This window comes from Rhipicephalus sanguineus, chromosome 1 (genome assembly GCF_013339695.2).
Source record: "Rhipicephalus sanguineus isolate Rsan-2018 chromosome 1, BIME_Rsan_1.4, whole genome shotgun sequence".
Lineage (NCBI taxonomy): Eukaryota > Metazoa > Arthropoda > Arachnida > Ixodida > Ixodidae > Rhipicephalus > Rhipicephalus sanguineus.
Window position 1 is genome coordinate 232,162,185 of NC_051176.1, and position 21,052 is coordinate 232,183,236.

Here is a 21,052-nt window from a genome sequence, read left to right on the forward strand (position 1 = left end):
TGCATCCAGTACTGAACTTATGCTATGCCAGCGACAGCTTCAGACCTGAGGACGACGCTTGGCGTTGATCACAGATAACGCTATACGACCTGACCTCACGCCTTAATTCGAGGCGTCACTTGGGTTTTACACAAACAAGGCTTTGCGGCTGGCTTGGCATACCGTAAACTTTGGGCCATCAGAGATGTGTGCATATATAAAAGCTGCTTCGGGAAGTGAAACGGAAAAAATCTATTTTACTTTTTTGTTAGTCGGTAACAACTTTCGTCATGCGTTCGTTTATGCCGACTAAACAGCGGCAAAGAGCCGCTCATGAAGTTGGACGCGGACGCCAAATCAGTTAAACGAGAAAAGTGCTCATACTATATATACTTAAGGCACGTGCGTTGGGCGAACGAATGAGCACTTTTCCCGTTTAACTGATTTGGCGCCCGCGTCCAACTTCATGAGCGGCTCTTTGCCGCTGTTTAGTCGGCATAAACGAACGCATGACGAAAATTGTTACCGAGTAACAAAAAAGTAAAATAGATTTTTTCCGTTTCACATCCCGAAGCAGCTTTTATATACGGGAGCACGTCGCTACCCTGTATAGTCTGTCGCCGAGCCGGACAGCGTGCGCTGGCGTGTGTATACTACATATTACGTCGTCGAGATGCTGAACACTCATAGGTTGCGTCATTTCACCAGTCACTTTCACATGCACAAGTGCACGGCAGCCACGCTCGCTAATCTGTAAATGACCGCAACGGAAAACATCGGCGTATAGAGTGCCTCGCCCGGTTATAACTAGTAGCGCGAACGATAAGCGGGAGACCGAAGAAGCCGCGGGCAAACTTGGCACGGGGCATGCTCGAAGGCGTGCTGCCACTCGCGCGAGGCTATAGGAAGAAGAGGCTTGGGCAAGCCCGCAGATAAGCACCGTCGTCCAGCAGCGGCTGCTGTTTGCACTCCGTCGCGTCGCCGCTCGAGTCGCTGACGTTTACTGATCGCGCGGGCGACGCTCGAAAGGCGCAGTAGGCGACACGACGTTTTGAGGGCGCTGCGGCAGCGTCTTGGACGCCTCGGCAAGCTCGCGGCGACATACCACGCGCAAAGTGTGCGGCCGCTCGGCAAACAGCGCATGCACGTGCATCGCTGCTCTCGGATGTGGACGCATGCGAGTGCGCCCGAGGGCGCGCACCTGCAAGAGCGGGCCGCGCTCGCTCTTTGTTGGCACTGTTTGTCTACGCGCAGCGGCGCCGCATGCGTTCGAGATGAATCCTCAAAGCCCGCGGGAGTTTGGCTCAGAGCGGCGGAGCATCCGTGCAACAAACCCACCCAGCTTTTGCACTAACTGGGAATCTCCTCTCCGCACTATGGCGAGAGACGCTTATGGAGACCCGTGTCCTCCGTGTCGGGGCTTCGTTACACGTCCGAGTGTCGCAAGGAGGCAACGGGCCACGTTACGCGAACGTTCGGGACTCGCATGCCAACTTTCGTTTGGCAAACGACGAAAGCCCTTCGTTCTCGACATCAATTACACCTGCGGAGACAAAAGCTCAAAGCGACAGTGAAGCGAAATGGAAAGTGATATGCAAAGAAAGAAAGAATGCCACGAGACCGACAGGTATTAGTACGTTCGCGCATGCGTTGTATTGTTCACGCGCGCTGTCGTCACGAAAACTAACGAGAAAAGTTACAGCTGCGGAAGCTATAGCCAGCGACTGAAGGCGTCATGGCACTAACTGCTGGAATATCGCCGTACTTCGCGAGGTGTCCTGAACGTTCGCGTATATTTGAGGTCGAGGAACGTGGAGCTGCAAGAGGTCGTGTGCATCAGTCACACGAGCTCTTATTGCTGCGCCGATTTCCCAGGCGGATCGGGTCGTGGACACGGTGTCGCGCTTTTGTGGCTGCTACTTAAAAGGTATCTACAACATCTTCGGCACAACATCTTCGGTACAACGTCTTCGGTACAAATTCGGCACATGTTACACTCTTGTAACCCTCTGAACGCTTCATGCGAGCACTTTTGTCTTTTCATGTCTTTTTCAAAGGTGTGCAGACTTTAGCGAAGTACCCGCTACGCGTCTGTAAGACAATACGCGCGCCTACATTATAGCTGCACACATCGTTGATGCTGATGATGATGCTGATGAATGCTGACTGAGCCCTTTGCAATGGGTGGGAAGCTTTACACCACTCGCTCGTTACACAATTCACATGGTGTGACGCGTGGTACGATTCTACGCTTCTGCCACGCAATATTACGTCTGTCAGCGTAACTCCTCGCCCGACATGACGACGTAGAGGGTCCCTTTCCAAATCAGTTTCAAGTATTGGCGTGGCGCTGTGGCAGAACACTCGACTACAACGCAGAATACCTGTTTTTGTGCTGGGAGCAGCACCGAGGGTCTCTTGGGACGGCGCAGTTTTCGCTCGCCTCCGCGCAAGGTCGTCGCAAATGTCACTGCCAACACAGACAACTAAGGCTTTCGCCTTAACCGGACTGTGTTGCCTCCTGAGTCCTGCCGCATAAAAAAAAAGAAAGAAAGAAAAAAAAAGTTTAGAATCCGTCAAGTTTAAGCGAAGTTGTCTCACAAAACCAGCGCTTTCTGTCTCGTCGCCACGAACGCGATGGCACCGTGCATGGCTGGAGCCTGGAATGTATATACGGATGGCAAGGGAGCGATGCGCCACTCAAAAGTTCTCTCGCCGCGCGTCATGACCTAGAGCATTTTCTCTTCTATTTTTCTTTGAGAGTAGGCCGCTACTTCTTGTTTAGACGTGCGCGGCACCGGCACGTGGTGGCCTGCACGATGCGGCACGTGGCCTCTGACTGCCCCATGGCGCGCAAGTTCGTGAATTCAGCCAATACGCGGTGTACCCGCTTGCTATGTATATATAGGTAGCTGATGACGACATTGCCGAGGAGAGCGAAAGTGGAAGCGAAATGCTAGGGGCCCGTGTATTTAGATTTAGTTGCACGCTCAAGAACCCACGTATAGTCGAAATTTCCGGAGCCCTCCGCTACGGCGTCCCACATAATCATATCGTGGTTTTTGGACGCAAAACCCCAACAATGATTATTATAATTATTATTATTAGGAGAGTGCAAACAATTTTTGGCTGTTTTAAACACAACCGTGCAAATTCCCCGCTGCGTGCAGTGCAATAATATTGAGCTCACATGCTCGCAACAGCCTTGACAACAGATCGGCAGCGTTTTCCGACTATGTTCAATAAGTGTTACACGAGCCTTTAAAGCGAGAAAATAATGGGTTCGCTGATGATGACTGTGGCATGGCATGGTGCATTGTCCTTTGTGCCTGCTGTTGGACTTGTCGCGCCTTATAGCTTACCGGCGTGGCACGGGGAAATGTGTGCGACAGATCCCAGGCGCAAAGTGACTCACTGCATCGTGTCACGCACGTCATCATATGTCCGCAGACAGTGCTCCTTTCAGCTATGAGTGTCCGCTCTCGTGAGGGGCAATTGTCTATCCCGTACACCCTCCGTGGTAGCTTAGGAGATAAGATTTCGCGCCTCTGAGATCGAGGACGCAGGTTCGATTCACGGCGGCCGCATTGTGCGCTCTATGTGCACTCTACTTACCGTATTGTGCACTCTATGATGCACAATACGGTAAGCGAAAAAAAAAAAAAAGTGGTGTCCACAATGTCAATACGCAAGAGGGACTAGGAGGGAGACGTGGATCAACTGCATGGTAAAGCATCGGACGCGTGATTCGACAATTGCGGCTTCGGGCTCCCACGGCGGTATAGATGTTTTTCCGTCCGCATTAATTAATTTCCATTCTAGAGAGAGAGAGAGAAGAGGAAGGCAGGGAGGTTAACCAGAAGGTAGAATCCGGAATGCTACCCTGCACTGGGGTTGGGGAATAGGGCGCTTATCAAGATCGTGCTTCATAGGATTAATTTCCATTCTGATTGATAACTATACTATACTACAGGTAAAAATAACAAATAATCTCCCCTATATTTTCCCTCCACTGTCCCTCCATTCATGCATATAGAAAGGAAGGTAGGGTACGTAGCGATCGTCAACGACAGTGTATGACGCTCCACGGTGGTCATCATCAGTGTCGCGCAGTGACCCCAATAGCAGAGGATGACGCAGCTACCGCCATGGCGTATTTTCATATAGTGTCGTAAGGGGTTTTTCTTCTCTTTTTCTTTTCTTTTTTTTTTTGTCAAGAGGCATATGTAGATGGCTTGTCCAACTCTCGGTCTCGTATTAGTCTCAATTTTCCTTTTCGACTTGGAATATTTATTTCGTTCTTGCCAGACAGTTCCCTCATTACTTAACCTGTCGCGGAGTAGTTTGTCCGCGCAATCCAGGAATCTTCTTTAACATGCCATTCGGGGGCTTCTCTCTCTATATGCGAACGTTTTGTCGTCCTTGGATGGATGGATGCTATGAGCGTCCTCTTTTTAACGGGGTGGTGACCTGCGTGCCACCAAGCTCGAAAAAGCTTTATTATTATTATTATCTTTTAATTCGGCCTAATGCCTTTTCTACACCAATTAAATCGCTTTTCCTATAGGAAAAAAAAAAACAGATAACATAGATTCACAGCTCAACTTTCTGCACCTTATGGCAGAGTAACCTTAGAATAACAGAGAGCTGAGCTAGTTGGTAAGTATGTAAGTATGTATGTAAGTAGATAAGTGCATGCCTTCTTTCCTTTCCGCCGTTGTGCGTCTCTTCAGTTGTTATTCGGCGTTTGTGGTGTCCTGCCTTCTTTCTTGTGTCCGTGTTTGCACGCCCTGTCTTTTTAGAAGAGTAACCTTAGTTTTCCCACTATTTATTTTTGCCCTTTCCCCATACTTTTCTGCCGCCAATCCTCCAGCCATCTCTCACTTATTTCTATTGTGGACCTGCTTACCTTTCCAGGGCTGTCCCAGAAACCCAAGGTTCCATCTAAGACGCCGAGCATTACATAGGTCAATCACTTCAAAGCTTGGAGTTTCAAATGTGAACTCTTATAAGGAGCAAGTATGTAAATTGCATCAGTATAGCTCATGGTTGCGTTCAGCGAGCGAACAGCTGAAGCTTCCAGCGAATAACTAGTTATTTATTAATAAGGTATATAATTTCATCAAGTACGTTTATTTTGCGCCGACAGGCGAATGTGTGCATTTCCGACGTCGGGATGAAAAGCAGTACGCAACGTGGGTATCGCCAGAGATGCATTTACAGAACGTAGAACAGCAGATGAGAAAAAAAAAAAGATACTGAATGCGAACATATATCGTAAGCGTGGTCTGACCGTACGTGTTTATACCTCAACTCGCTGTTTTTTCTATGTCATCTCGCGATTTTTTTTTTCAAGCGCCGCGTTCTACGTTTTGGTCATACCACTCCGGTGAGTAGATAAGTACAGTACAGAAAAGAAGAAACAAAGGAACACAGCTGCAAAGAGCAGTTCTGACACCCAGTATACGAGCGCTGGAGCGTCGCTCTTGGCACATATTTCTTAGTATTGCTTGAAGTACAACGAAAGTTATATTTAAGGACACGCTTCCTTTTTCTGCAAAGGAGAAAAGCCAGTAGATGTCAGCTGTCAGCGAAGAGTCATACGGACACAATGATAAGTATAGTAACCGATAAATCAGTATACATTACCGTTCACCGTACGCAATTGGGTCGGATATGAAAGATAACTCCTGGTTCGAATTCAGCTGTCCTTTTAGGGGCGAAGCACCTTAGGGTCTCTAGGCTTGTCGGCGGTGCATCGTCGTCTGCTGTCGCCGCGTGCATCGTCGTGACCCATTTGCTTATTTGCATAGCCGTGTCCTGTCCATTTGCTTGAGCGCAAGGGAGGGCGCCACTGCCTCAGCGCTCGCCGTGTGGCGAGAGAGCGAACGGCGCGCGTTGACTATGGAAGCGCTCTTTCTGCGATGAACGCTGAACTACCAGCTCGCGAGGAACGAGAACGCGCCCTCGCCCGCGAGAGACTACGCCGACGCAGGCAGCGTCTGCTAGCGAGTTTCTTAAAAAAAACCGACTACTCGCGCTGTACAAGCGTTCACCGGCCACCCCGTATATATAGGCACTGGATCTTGACCTGCAATGTAGTGCCGGTGGGAGATTTCTCTTGTTCGTAGTTGAACAATAAAGATTCGAAGCGTGCACGTTAACTAAAAGCGGACTGCGGGTCTCTGTGTATAACCTTTCTGCTGTCTCTCATTGCCCATTAGCAGTGATTTTGCTGTGGAGAACACCGGCGCACACTGCATGATTCACCCCTCCACAGGTTTCGCGTTAGTGGAGCTGAAACACCCTTCCCTACATGTTTTTTTTTCTCTCTCTTGCACTGAGGACTTCATGGTGAGAGCGCAAGATTTAATACAGGTAATAATGAATAGTGTTGAAAGATCGCATACGCAATCATCGTTGCTCGTGTAGGTGGTCCTTACCATACTTGGTCATCCTGCATATTCGGACGCAGCTTTTACGATAATCCAAGGAGTGATATCTAAGTAGATTCCATAGAATGATTAGCATATATAGATCACTAGTGTCAATTGCTAAATATAACCGTTGTTCAGCACTGCACGGTTGAAAATGTGTGATCTATGAATTTTCTACTGCGAGGAAAATGGCAACAACGCTGACGTTACTCGAGATAGTCAACGTATGCTTATACAAGTTTTTTTTTTCCTCACGCAATCATCATCATCATCATCATCATCATCATCAACATCATCATCAGCCTGTCGTCGCCCACCGCAGGGCAAAGGCCTCTCCCATGTTCCGCCAGTCAACCCGGCCCTGTGCTTTCTGCTGCCACGTTATACCTACAAACTTCTTAATCTCATCTACCCACCTAATTTTATGTCTCCCCCTCACGCGTTTGCCATCTCTTGGAATCCAGTCGGTTACCCTTAATGACCACTGGTTATCCTGCCGACGTGCTACGTGCCCGGCCCATATCCCTTTCTTCTCCTTAATTTCAACTATGATATCCTTAACCCCCGTTTGTTCCCTGACCCACTCTGCTCTCTTCCTGTCTCTTAAGGTTACACCTATCATTTTCCTTTCCATCGCTCGCTGCGTCGTCCTCAATTTAAGTTGAACCCTCTTTGTAAGTCTCTAGGTTTCTGCTCCGTAGGTAAGTACCGGTAAGATGCAGCTGTTATATACCTTCCTCTTGAGGTATAGTGGTAGACTACCATTCATGATTTGATAATGCTTGCCGAATGAGCCCCATCCCATTCTTATTAGATGCGAAGTATCTTAAGGCGGAGCTCAATCCGGTGGTGGTGGTGGTGGTGTGCGGCGTGACCACCCTTACTGCGCATGCGCATACCCTCTCCACACACCTCCTCTCCATTCACCACCTCCCCTTCCTCTCCTCCTCTCCACTTCCCCTCTCCCCCTTCCCCTCTCCACTTTCCCTCTCCCCTCCCCCTTTCCACTCTTCCTCTGAAACGCGGGCTAGACATGCCGAAATTCTCTCCTGTGCAACGCCGCGATGAGCTCGAGCGCATGCGCGTCCCCTCCGGTTCTCTCTCCTCTCCCACGCTGCCCCCCTCTCGCCCGCCTGTCGACCGCGTTCCCCGCTCGCCCTGTGAGAATTAACGGCCAGGCTAGATGGAAGATACGACGCGCGTAGCGTCCCTCTTCGCGTTCCACGACGCGAGGTCGGTAGCATGCCCAACGAACGCCAACGGAACGCGATCGTGCAAGTGCTCCGGCTTCGCATCGCCTCATGGTCCCCTTTAGCGGGAGATGGTGTAATTTTTTTTCTAGTTATTTCACTCTCATGGTTCGGCTCCGCGGTTACTATACCTGTCCTAAGCAGACATACTCCTTTACAAATTCCAGTGTCTCGCCACCTATCGCAAAGCGCTGTTCTCTGCCAAGATTGTTCCACATTACTTTAGTTTTATGCATATTAATTTTCAGACCTACTCTTCTACTTCCCGTATCCAGTTCAGTAATCATGAGCTGTAATTCGTCTCCCGCGTTACTCATCAATGCAATGTCATCAGCGAATCGCAGGTTACTGAGATACTCTCCATTAACTCTTATTCCTCATTTTTCCCAATCTAGGGCCCTGAAAACCGCGTGTAAACACGCGGTGAATAGCATTGGAGAGATCGTGTCTCCCTGCCGCACGCCCTTCTTTATTGCGATTCTGTCACTTTCTTTATGGAGGACTATAGTGGGTGTGGATCCGCTGTAGATTTCTTCCATTATGTTTATATAGGCTTCGTCGATGCCCTGATTCCGCAGTGCCTGCATACTGCTGATGTCTCCACCGAATCAAATGTCTTCTCGTAATCTATAAAGGCTATGCATAGGGGTTAGTATTATAGTAGCATAGGAAGGTTAGTAGCATAGGAAGATAGTATGAATATGGTCTATTGTCGAGAAGCCTGTACGAAATCCTGCCTGATCATTTGGTTGATTGAACTCTAATGTCGTATTAATTCTGTTAGCAATTACTTTTGTAAATAGCTTGTAGACAACGGACAGTAAGCTGATGGGCTTGTAATTTTTCAGGTCCTTGACGTCCCCTTTCTTATGGATCAAGATGATGTTGGCATTCTTCCAAGATCCCCCCGAAGTGTCTCTCGACGGGGAGGATACCCCCGTCGAGAGACACTTCGTATACAGGGTGGCCAGTTTTTTTAACATAATCTCTCCACCGTCTTTCAACAGGTCTGATGTTACCTGCGGCCTCATGCAATACAGATCTTCAAATAAAAAAAAAAGTGCTAGGACTTTAAGGCACCTCTCCTCTTCACATGCGAACTCTGCGTCGAGACAGAAATAACTCGTCACAGCTAGAGTTACCCTAAAAAGCCTAGTTAAAAAGCTTTCAAGTTAACTTTTTAAAAGACGATAGTCTTTCTTGGGATACTTAAACGGAGAAATTTGGTCTGTCTGTCCTTCTGTTTGTCGGCACGTCACTCGATTCAGCCACTCGGCCAAAGTTGAACCACTTGCCCAAGGGCCAGCCATCTTGAACGGCTGACTAGGTTCATACTTGTGTACATTGTCGATCAAAAAGCAAACATTACGCATATCTGAGGCGCAACATTACTAGGTAAGTATTAGGTGGTGTGTTCCTTTAATAGAAAGTGCATACATACGTAATTATAAAGACCCTAGTTTCTTAAGCTGCGCTGAAAATGCGACTGCGCTGAAACTTGCCTTCCTCCGTGCCCTCTGCACGAGCTCATTGTTGTGTTTCGGTTTCGGTTCTGTATTGCGCTGTACGAATGCCATGGGGCGCCGCTCTGGCATTCCTGTTTTACCCAGGCGACGCGTAAATAAAAGAGTGTGTGGAGAGTACTCGTTGAGTGCGGACGTTTCTTCTGCTTCAGCGCTTCGCGTCAAACCGCGTGTTCGGGCTGACTGGCGTCCCCGCCGGTCGCGTTGGTCACCGCCGGTCTTCGCCTGCTGCTGCGCCGGGACTACCAGCCCGCAACACAGCACTCATGTTTCCCGATGTATTGCCAGATGGCGTCCATATCTCACGCAGCGCCTCATCTATCGTCTTTAGACGACATTTGCAGCGAAGCACGCAGATACGCGGCCAATTTTTTCCTACCAAATCGATGGCGGTTGTCTCTATATGGGAAAGTTGTAGTGTTACCATTTATGACATACTCATTTTTAAGAAATAAAAAGAAAATATTGTAATTTGAGATATTCGTAATTGAATGTCGGTGGCGATATGCGATATCGGAACTGAACGTGACCGCTCTGTTGCGGCAGACTGGAAATTCCCGTGACGAGGAAGTGACGAAATTTGAATGAAGTCGCGTCGCAGCGCAAGCTGGTCAGGAAAAACGGCAAGTCACCTGAAATACACAAGCGAACCCCTTATTCTTTGCGTGTGATGAGTGGTGGATATCTGTTTCTTTCCTAAACTATGAATAGGCACAAAGCACTCTTTCGCCTGTCGCACAGTCTGCAAGGAGAAGCACCGCATTGGCTGCCCCCGAGTTTTACGCCGTACATTGAAAGTAAAGGTAGAAACTGCGGTTTTCTTGCGCACAGCCTGAAAGAAAAAGATAAGCGCCAAACACGTACCACGTGCAAACATATAAGGCGATCCGCTGGTGCAAGTGAACTGACGTGCGGTTTTCCACGGCAAGATATTAACAGCGACGCGCCTTCATTCTAAAATTTCTTCCCTTCATCACGGGAAGTTCCGGTATGACGTAACAGAGCGACCGCCTTTTCTGCGCTTCCGGTGCACGAGGTTTCGAGATCGCCTGGCTCGGTCGGGGCCTTGTGATTGAACGGTGAATATTTCAAATTACGTGCGGTTTCTTGGATTCCTGAAAAAAATGGATATGTCATACATTATGGCGCCCTACAACTTTTCCATATAAACAACCACCTCCAAGTTGCTAATTTAATAATTAATGAACAGTTTTTTGTTAATTAGTCATTTCAATGCATTTTAACAGCGGCAAGGTATTTTCCCCTCGACGCAGAGTTCGTCTGCGAAGATGACAGGTGCCTGACTGTCACAACAGTTAAAAAAAAACTGTAAAAGATCTAAAAAAAATTTGGGGCAGCTGCGCACTAGTGGTGCGAAGACTGAGCAAACAGCGGAGCTGGTGGACTTACCCTCCTCCTATCCTTTCTCCTCGCCCTCACTTCCCTTTCCCACCCCCTTGCTATATTATACTATACGTGGCTATGCCATGATTTACTCTCTCCTCCTTTCCCTCCACCTCATCCGCACATCACTTCTCATCCTCACTTCCCTTGCCCACCCCTTGCTATACTATACTATACAAGGCTATGCTATGATTTACCCTCTCCCCTCCTCCTCACCCTCGTTTCTCTTTCCCACCGCCTTGGTATACAAAACTGTACATGGCTATGCTGTGCTAGGAGCTGCTTGGCACATACTTCTCCTTCCCACCCCTTGCTATGCAGTACTGTACACGGTTATGCTATCGTTTACCCTCTCACCACCTCGTTTCCCTCCTCCGCACCCTATCATCGGTCCACCTCACTCTCACTTCCCTTTCCCACCCCTTCGCTATATTATACCACATGTGGCTACGCAATGCTTTACCCTCTACGCTCCTCATTTCCTTTCTCCTGAGACGAGGTTTATTGGCGATGCGTTCCTGTGGTGACGCTTTGAACAAACACAGCGAGTCGGGGCAGAGCACCGTCCAGAGAGATGCCAGCGACCAGCAGCGCGCGGCGAGCGTTCGCGATACTGCTGACCGGCGGCGCGTCTTCTTCTTCACAATTCGCCCCCGCCAAAAAAGAGCCATCCTGGCGACCTAGGAGTCTGGAGGCAGAGGGCTGTGGTATGGCTTGAGACGTGCCACGTGGACGAGGTCACGTCCTCGCCGGCGCATGTCGTCAGATGGGGAAACTGGCTCAATGATAAAATTCACCGGGGATGTTTGCTCCAAAACACGGTAAGGCCCTTCGTACTTTGGGACGAGTTTTGAGGAAAGCCCAGGAGTTTGGTAGGGAACAGCCAGCCATTCAAGAGATCCAGAGGAATAGCTGGGACTTCGAAGTGAGTCGGCGTTGTTTTCCTTCTGGCGCTGTTGTTCTTGGGATGTAAAGGTGCGCGCGAGTTGGCGGCACTCTTCCGCTTGTCGGGCAGCTTTGGACACAGGTGGGCATTCGGAAGCGTCCGGACGATATGGTAGGAGAGTGTCGATGGTGTGCGAAGGTTCGCGGCCATACAGGAGGAAGAAAGGTGAGAATCCCGTGGTAGACTGTGTCGCGGTGTTGTATGCGAACGTTATGAATGGAAGAACGCGGTCCCAGTTACCATGATCAGATGTCACCTACATCGCGAGCATGTCACCGAGAGTGCGGTTGAATCGTTCGGTGAGCCCGTTAGTCTGCGGATGGTATGCCGTGGTCCGTCGATGAACAACGTGGCATTCGGAAAGCAGAGCTTCGACGACTTCCGAGAGGAAAGCTCGACCTCTGTCACTAAGGAGTTCCCGAGGTGCGCCATGTCGAAGGATGAATCGGCGTAGGACGAAAGACGCTATGTCCCGCGCTGAGGCACTTGGCAGCGCAGCAGTTTCGGCGTAGCGTGTCAAATGGTCCACAGCGACTATGATCCACCGATTGCCATCCGGTGTCATCGGAAGTGGGCCGTAGAGATCTATGCCGACGCGGTCGAAGGGGTTGGCAGGGCACGGAAGTGGCTGCAAGGCTCCAGACGCGCGTGAAGGCGGTGATTTGCGACGCTGACAGTCAGGGCAGCACTGAACAAATTTTCGTACAAAGTTGTACATGCCGCGCCAGTAGTAGCGATGGCGAATACGTTCATAGGTTTTGAAAACTCCGGCATGGCCACATTGGGGATCGTCGTGGAAGGCAGCACATATTTGTGATCTTAAGCTGCGGGGAATGACCAAGAGCCATTTACGGCCTGCGGGAGCGTAGTTCCGTCGGTGTAGCAGCCGATCACGAATGGCGAAATGGGCAGCTTGGCGTCGGAGAGATCGGGATGCAGGAGTGGTCGATGCCCCAGAAAGATAGCCGAAAAGAGAAGCGATCCATGGGTCACGGCGTTGTTCAGTAGCAACGGAGTCAATGTCGAGAGATGTGACTGAGTTTGTGCAGTTCGTTGCGCAGGCCGAGTCTGGATGTAGAGGCGAGGGGGACAAGGCGTCCGCGTCAGAGTGCTTGCGTCCGCTGCGATAGATGACGCGAATATCGTACTCCTGAATTCGGAGTGCCCAACGGGCTAGTCGGCCAGACGGATCTTTCAACGTGGCGAGCCAACAAAGGGCATGGTGATCCGTTACCAGGTCGAACGGGCGACCGTACAGATACGGGCGGAACTTGGTAAGCGCCCATACTAGAGCTAAGCACTCCTTTTCAGTGACGCTGTAATTGGTCTCTGCTTTTGTCAGCGTGCGACTCGCATAAGCGACGACGTATTCGGAGTAGCCGGGCTTACGTTGGGCGAGGACAGCGCCAAGGCCGACCCCACTAGCGTCTGTATGCACTTCAGTTGCAGCTGTTGGGTCGAAATGGCGAAGGATAGGAGAAGAGGTGAGCAGACGACGGAGCGTAGCAAACGCGACGTCGCACTCAGGAGACCAGGAGGAGAGGTCTGTGTCACCGCGTAGGAGCTGGGTCAACGGCGACATGATGGACGCGAAATTTCGGACGAAGCGCCGGAAGTAGGAGCACAGTCCGACAAAACTTCGAAGCTCTTTAATGGTAACAGGCTTCGGGAACTCGGCGACGGCACGAAGTTTCGCAGGGTCGGGTAGAACACCGTGCTTAGATACTATGTGGCCTAAGATGGTCAGCTCTCTCGCGGCGAAGCGGCACTTCTTGAGGTTGAGTTGCAGTCCAGCGTTGGTTAAACACGTCAAAACCTGTCTGAGCCGATGTAGATGGGTAGGAAAATCGGGAGAGAAAACGACAATATCGTCGAGGTAGCATAAACACATAGACCATTTGAGGCCACGCAATGTGTTGTCCATGAGTCGTTCAAACGTGGCAGGTGCGTTACAAAGGCCAAAGGGCATCACGTTAAATTTGTACAGCCCGTCAGGTGTAATAAAGGCAGTTTTCTCGCGATCAGCTTCAGCCATCGGAACCTGCCAATAGCCAGAACGTAAGTCTAAGGACGAGAAGAATTCTGCTCCTTGAAGGCTGTCAATGCGCGTCGATGCGCGGCAAAGGATAGACGTCCTTTCGCGTCACCTTATTTAAGCGACGGTAGTCGACGCAAAAGCGAATAGACCCGTCCTTCTTGCGAACTAGCACGACAGGAGATGCCCAAGGACTATGGGATGGTTGAATAACGCCACGGCGTAGCATATCTTCGACCTGGTCGTTGATGACGCGACGCTCTGCAGCAGAGACGCGGTACGGTTTTTGACGCAACGGCTGGTGCGAACCGGTGTCAATGTAGTGGTGGACTTCCGACGTGCGGCCCAACTGCGGCTGAGAAACATCGAACGAAGTCGAGAAGTGTTGGAGAAGTCGAAGAAGCGCGGCGCGTTCTTCGGCAGTCAGGGTATCGGCGATTGAACTCGTGAATAATTCACTCGACGAGCCCTCCGGTGTTGAAAGGGCAAGAAGGTCGCTCGAGTCAGTATGGCACGATTCGTCTGGCATGTTCAGAAAGAACGAAGAGTCAAGCTCTTCCACGCGACCGAGACATTCGCCGACAAGCAACGTAACCGGTGCGGAGAGGGGATTGTAGACAAAAATATTGCTGTGGCCGGCAGCGATGTCAAGAGCAGCAAAAGGCAATGGGACGGCTCTGCGGCTCAAGAAGGTGTCGGAAGGTGTGAACAAGACCGTAGCATTGTTGAGGCCACCGCAAAAGACAGGGACAACGGCAAGTGAGGCAGGCGGAATGTCGGTGTCCTCGCGCACGACGAGTTTAGGCAGCTGAACAAGAGCGTCGTGGAATGGCTCTGCACACAGCGGCGAAAATTCAACTTCAGCGCGTGCACAGTCGATGACGGCATTGTGACGTGATAGAAAATCCCACCCGAGGATGACGTCGTGCGAGCAAGCAGAAAGAACTATAAACTCCACGACGTACATAGTGCCTTGTATGAATACGCGGGCAGTACAGGCTGCGAGAGGTGTGATGTGCTGTGCGCTGGCCGTGCGTAGCGACAGTCCAGAGAGCGGTGTGGTCACTTTGCGTAGTGAACGGCAGAGCTTGGCGGCTATAACAGAAACGGCTGCGCCGGTGTCTACAAGGGCAAACGAAGGAACACCATCGACAGATACGGCAACTACGTTAGCAGGAGAAGTGCGAGGACTTGGGCAGTTCGAAGATGGCGCAGTTCTTGCCTCTTGAACTGCGGCGTTTAGTTTTCCTGGTTCGAGGGTCCGGGTCGGCGACGCATTGGGGAGAGCGATCGCCGTCGAGGAGATGGTGAGCGGCGCGACGGAAAGGCAGGGAGGTCAGTGTAAGCATCCGGTGGTGACGCTTTGAACAAACACAGCGAGTCGGGGCAGAGCACCGTCCAGAGAGATGCCAGCGACCAGCAGCGCGCGGCGAGCGTTCGCGATACTGCTGACCGGCGGCGCGTCTTCTTCTTCACACTCCTCACATCGTGGCACGTACCCGGCTTCTGTGGGGCATACCAGCCCAGTTTTGCGGACGATTCCGGAGTTTCGCCAAGCTTAAACAGCTCCGCTGTTAAGACGCCTTGCATGGAGCCGATTAGAGACTGAATTCATTCACAAAACCTTTCCGCTATGATTCTAAGAGTTCACCTGCCATGCAGTGTCACTGCACTGTCAGAACTGGCCGTTGCCCGCTTGCTTTTAAAACGATCGCTTTCTTTGCCTACTCTTCCCTCAACTTTGGAGGACCTGTCTGGCCTCGCATTAGGAGATGGAGAAGGTGAGGTGCTGGAAAACGGCTGGGCAAATAGCAGCGGCCGGAAAGATTGCCACGATCGCTGACGTCACGCTCCACATTGGTGACGAGGCATGAGCACTATAGTTCGCAGGTGACTGCAGGTGTGAAGGCTATCGAAGGAGTGGAATGCCGGTGTGCAAGAGGTGAACGCTATAGCGCAGTGGAGACAGCGACAGCGTGTTGCGCGCTCCTCAGCGTCATGCATATGCAAAGGAGGACAGGGTACAGAGCGTAATTACAGCCAGAACATACACGGCGTGCAGCACTTACACCGTGCAGCTATACATGGTGCAGCGCATTTAAAAACGTTTACACGTGAGAGATATCACTTCATTTAGACCTTGATGGCGTACACTCTTCTTTTTTTCTTTCCGCATATAAGAACCGTTCATGCATGCGAACAGATTCCAGGATACAACGAAAACTGCTTATAACAACAGCACATAGAACGATGAACCGACTATTTACTTACACACCTACAACATCCTAATGGATATTACTGCGGAAAATGTCATTTCAAGTACTGACAAAAAATAAATACGGTGAGCTTTACTTGCCAAGCAACTTGAAATTTTAAGCTTTACGTGCCGAAGTCAAGACACGATTGTGAGGCACGCCGTATTAATTTAGGCCACCTGGGGATTTAAGTGCACGGGTCGTTCTTGCATTTCTCACCCACCTCCACTTGGCCGCCGAGGCCGGAAATCGAATCCGCGCCCGCCGTGCTTATCGCGGCGCGACGCCTTAGCCGTTAAACCTATACATATATACATATACCGCGGACCTTCAATCTACTACATCGTGTGCATTGAAGGTGCGCAAAGCATAGCTCGCATACAGCGATGTGAAATCGTAATGGCAGGTTCTTCCGACTTACTCAGCATCGTTGCGAGTGGACTGGGATGAGTGCGGACAGGAGAGGAGCCATTCACCTTCACCTGGCACGCGTCCCTCCGCACCAGGAGGCACTGGCCGCCTACGGTGTGAGCCACGCTTGGTCGAGCCTGTGAAAGAGTTTTGCTCCCTGAAGCCTTCTTTGTCTCATAACCATGTGACATGTGGCGCAGAAGTGTTGTACTTTAATTTCGGTTATTCTTTCCTTGTTGCAATTTTCTGAATATCTGTACCATTTCTGTAGCAATTAATAAGGGGACACTCTAAATCTGATATTAAAGATCAAGAAAATGGGCACGAATCCAGGCTGTGAAGGTGGTTGGCAAGAGACGCTGTGGTACCACCTCATCAGACAGACGAGTGTGACGTGGCCTTGAACGACGGATGCATGAAGTGAGTGACAGCGAGACAACTAAATTAATTGACAGCAAGAAACGCACGCGTTTTGGACGCTGCGTAAAGATACATACGAGCATATTTGCGTTCCTGGTGATAGGATGGAACCTTGAATGCCATGCCTGATTTCTGTGGAGATAACGTCGACAATACTAAGCCAAAGTTAACACGATCTCTTCGGGAATATGTAGCTTCCATTTTGTAATTAAAGAACTCGGCAAAATGAGTCAGTCTTGCGTGCGTAATTTACATGAAGCTCCAATCCGTGGGATGGTTTGCCGTCGATGTCTACGGACGCGAAGAAATACCGGGATCCCCGTCGTATACGCAGCTTCGCCGTAAAAATTGTGCATACGCCACAAGGCAAAAGACACGAGCCTACTATCATCACTTATAGAACAAGAACAACCGTTTCACACATTCTTTCTTTCTGTGACTGGAATGGTCAAGCAGCAAATCCTCGAGTCCGGCAGCTTTTGATGGCAACATTTGCAATGCACCTAACGAAATGGCCTCCCTTCCCTTCCCTTCTCGTTTCTTTTTTTGCTATGCTGTGCAATTTAATGTGTGTTATTGTAATGGGTATTGTGTGAGACGAGGTTTATTGGCGATGCGTTCCTGTGGTGACGCTTTGAACAAACACAGCGAGTCGGGCAGAGCACCGTCCAGAAAGATGCCAGCGACCAGCAGCGCGCGGCGAGCGTTCGCGATACTGCTGACCGGCGGCGCGTCTTCTTCACAATTCGCCCCCGCCGAAAAAGAGCCATCCTGGCGACCTAGGAGTCTGGAGGCAGAGGGCTGTGGTATGGCTTGAGACGTGCCACGTGGACAAGGTCACGTCCACGCCGGCGCATGTCGTCAGATGAGGAAACTGGCTCAATGATAAAATTCACCGGGGATGTTTGCTCCAAAACACGGTAAGGCCCTTCGTACTTTGGGACGAGTTTTGAGGAAAGCCCAGGAGTTTGGTAGGGAACAGCCAGCCATACAAGAGATCCAGAGGAATAGCTGGGACTTCGAACTGAGTCGGCGTTGTTTTCCTTCTGGCGCTGTTGTTCTTGGGATGTAAAGGTGCGCGCGAGTTGGCGGCACTCTTCCGCTTGTCGGGCAGCTTCGGACACAGGTGGGCATTCGGAAGCGTCCGGACGATATGGTAGGAGAGTGTCGATGGTGTGCGAAGGTTCGCGGCCATACAGGAGGAAGAAAGGTGAGAATCCCGTGGTAGACTGTGTCGCGGTGTTGTATGCGAACGTTATGAATGGAAGAACGCGGTCCCAGTTACCATGATCAGATGTCACCTACATCGCGAGCATGTCACCGAGAGTGCGGTTGAATCGTTCGGTGAGCCCGTTAGTCTGCGGATGGTATGCCGTGGTCCGTCGATGAACAACGTGGCATTCGGAAAGCAGAGCTTCGACGACTTCCGAGAGGAAGGCTCGACCTCTGTCACTAAGGAGTTCCCGAGGTGCGCCATGTCGAAGGATGAATCGGCGTAGGACGAAAGACGCTATGTCCCGCGCTGTGGCACTTGGCAGAGCAGCAGTTTCGGCGTAGCGTGTCAAATGGTCCACAGCGACTATGATCCACCGATTGCCATCCGGTGTCATCGGAAGTGGGCCGTAGAGATCTATGCCGACGCGGTCGAAGGGGTTAGCAGGGCACGGAAGCGGCTGCAAGGCTCCAGACGCGCGTGAAGGCGGTGATTTGCGACGCTGACAGTCAGGGCAGCACTGAACAAATTTTTGTACAAAGTTGTACATGCCGCGCCAGTAGTAGCGATGGCGAATACGTTCATAGGTTTTGAAAACTCCGGCATGGCCACATTGGGGATCGTCGTGGAAGGCAGCACATATTTGTGATCTTAAGCTGCGGGGAATGACCAAGAGCCATTTACGGCCTGCGGGAGTGTAGTTCCGTCGGTGTAGCAGCCGATCACGAATGGCGAAATGGGCAGCTTGGCGTCGGAGAGATCGGGATGCAGGAGTGGTCGATGCTCCAGAAAGATAGCCGAAAAGAGAAGCGATCCATGGGTCACGGCGTTGTTCAGTAGCAACGGAGTCAATGTCGAGAGATGTGACTGAGTTTGTGCAGTTCGTTGCGCAGGCCGAGTCTGGAGGTAGAGGCGAGCGGGACAAGGCGTCCGCGTCAGAGTGCTTGCGTCCGCTGCGATAGATGACGCGAATATCGTACTCCTGAATTCGGAGTGCCCAACGGGCTAGTCGGCCAGACGGATCTTTCAACGTGGCGAGCCAACAAAGGGCATGGTGATCCGTTACCAGGTCGAACGGGCGACCGTACAGATACGGGCGGAACTTGGTAAGTGCCCATACTAGAGCTAAGCACTCCCTTTCAGTGACGCTGTAATTGGTCTCTGCTTTTGTCAGCGTGCGACTCGCATAGGCGACGACGTATTCGGAGTAGCCGGGCTTACGTTGGGCGAGGACAGCGCCAAGGCCGACCCCACTAGCGTCTGTATGCACTTCAGTTGCAGCTGTTGGGTCGAAATGGCGAAGGATGGGAGGAGAGGTGAGCAGACGACGGAGCGTAGCAAACGCGACGTCGCACTCAGGAGACCAGGAGGAGAGGTCTGTGTCACCGCGTAGGAGCTGGGTCAACGGCGACATGATGGACGCGAAATTTCGGACGAAGCGCCGGAAGTAGGAGCACAGTCCGACAAAACTTCGAAGCTCTTTAATGGTAACAGGCTTCGGGAACTCGGCGACGGCACGAAGTTTCGCAGGGTCGGGTAGAACACCGTGCTTAGATACTATGTGGCCTAAGATGGTCAGCTCTCGCGCGGCGAAGCGGCACTTCTTGAGGTTGAGTTGCAGTCCAGCGTTGGTTAAACACGTCAAAACCTGATTGAGCCGATGTAGATGGGTAGGAAAATCGGGAGAGAAAACGACAATATCGTCGAGGTAGCATAAACACATAGACCACTTGAGGCCACGCAATGTGTTGTCCATGAGTCGTTCAAACGTGGCAGGTGCGTTACAAAGGCCAAAGGACATCACGTTAAATTCGTACAGCCCGTCAGGTGTAATAAAGGCAGTTTTCTCGCGATCAGCTTCAGCCATCGGAACCTGCCAGTAGCCAGAACGTAAGTCTAAGGACGAGAAGAATTCTGCTCCTTGAAGGCTGTCAAGGGCTCGTCGATGCGCGGCAAAGGATAGACGTCTTTTAGCGTCACCTTATTTAAGCGACGGTAGTCGACGCAAAAGCGAATAGACCCGTCCTTCCTGCGAACTAGCACGACAGGAGATGCCCAAGGACTGTGAGATGGTTGAATAACGCCACGGCGTAGCATATCTTCGACCTGGTCGTTGATGACGCGACGCTCTGCAGCAGAGACGCGGTACGGTCTTTGACGCAACGGCTGGTGCGAACCGGTGTCAATGTAGTGGTGGACTTCCGAGGTGCGGCCCAACTGCGGCTGAAAAACATCGAACGAAGTCGAGAAGTGTTGGAGAAGTCGAAGAAGCGCGGCGCGTTCTTCGGCAGTCAAGGTATCGGCGATTGAACTCGTGAATAATTCACTCGACGAGCCCTCCGGTGTTGAAAGGGCAAGAAGGTCGCTCGAGTCAGTATGACACGATTCGTCGGGCATGTTCAGAAAGAACGAAGAGTCAAGCTCTTCTACGCGACCGAGACATTCGCCGACAAGCAACGTAACCGGTGCGGAGGGGGGATTTTAGACAAAAATATTACTGTGTCCTGCAGCGATGTGAAGAGCAGCAAAAGGCAGTGGGACGGCTCTGCGACTCAAGAAGGTGTCGGAAGGTGTAAACAAGACCGTAGCATCGTTGAGGCCACCGCAAAAGACAGGGACAACGGCAAGTGAGGCAGGCGGAATGTCGGTGTCCTCGCGCACGACGAGTTTAGGCAGCTGAACAAGAGCGTCGTGGAATGGCTCTGCACACAGCGGCGAAAATTCAACTTCAGCGCGTGCGCAGTCAATGACGGCATTGTGACGTGATAGAAAATCCCACCCGAGGATGACGTCGTGCGAGCAAGCAGAAAGAACTATAAACTCCACGACGTATATAGTGCCTTGTATGAATACGCGGGCAGTACAGGCTGCGAGAGGTGTGATGTGCTGTGCGCTGGCCGTGCGTAGCGACAGTCCAGAGAGCGGTGTGGTCACTTTGCGTAGTGAACGGCAGAGCTTGGCGGCTATAACAGAAACGGCTGCGCCGGTGTCTACAAGGGCAAACGAAGGAACACCATCGACAGATACGGCAACTACGTTAGCAGGAGAAGTGCGAGGACTTGGGCAGTTCGAAGATGGCGCAGTTCTTGCCTCTTGAACTGCGGCGTTTAGTTTTCCTGGTTCGAGGGTCCGGGTCGGCGACGCATTGGCGAGAGCGATCGCCGTCGAGGAGATGGTGA

At 51.1% G+C, this 21,052-nt stretch overlaps 1 protein-coding gene across 1 annotated transcript in view; it reads right to left on the reverse strand.

Annotated features, from left to right (window-relative positions):
• LOC119374461 (ataxin-1-like) overlaps positions 1-21,052 on the reverse strand; it is a 166,264-nt gene that overhangs the window by 130,490 nt on the left and 14,722 nt on the right. Inside the window, exon 2 of the mRNA XM_037644575.2 lies at positions 16,251-16,377. Within this exon, the coding sequence (XP_037500503.1) occupies positions 16,251-16,257 (7 nt within the window). The 5' untranslated portion in view covers positions 16,258-16,377. The remainder of the gene's footprint in view (positions 1-16,250; positions 16,378-21,052) is intronic.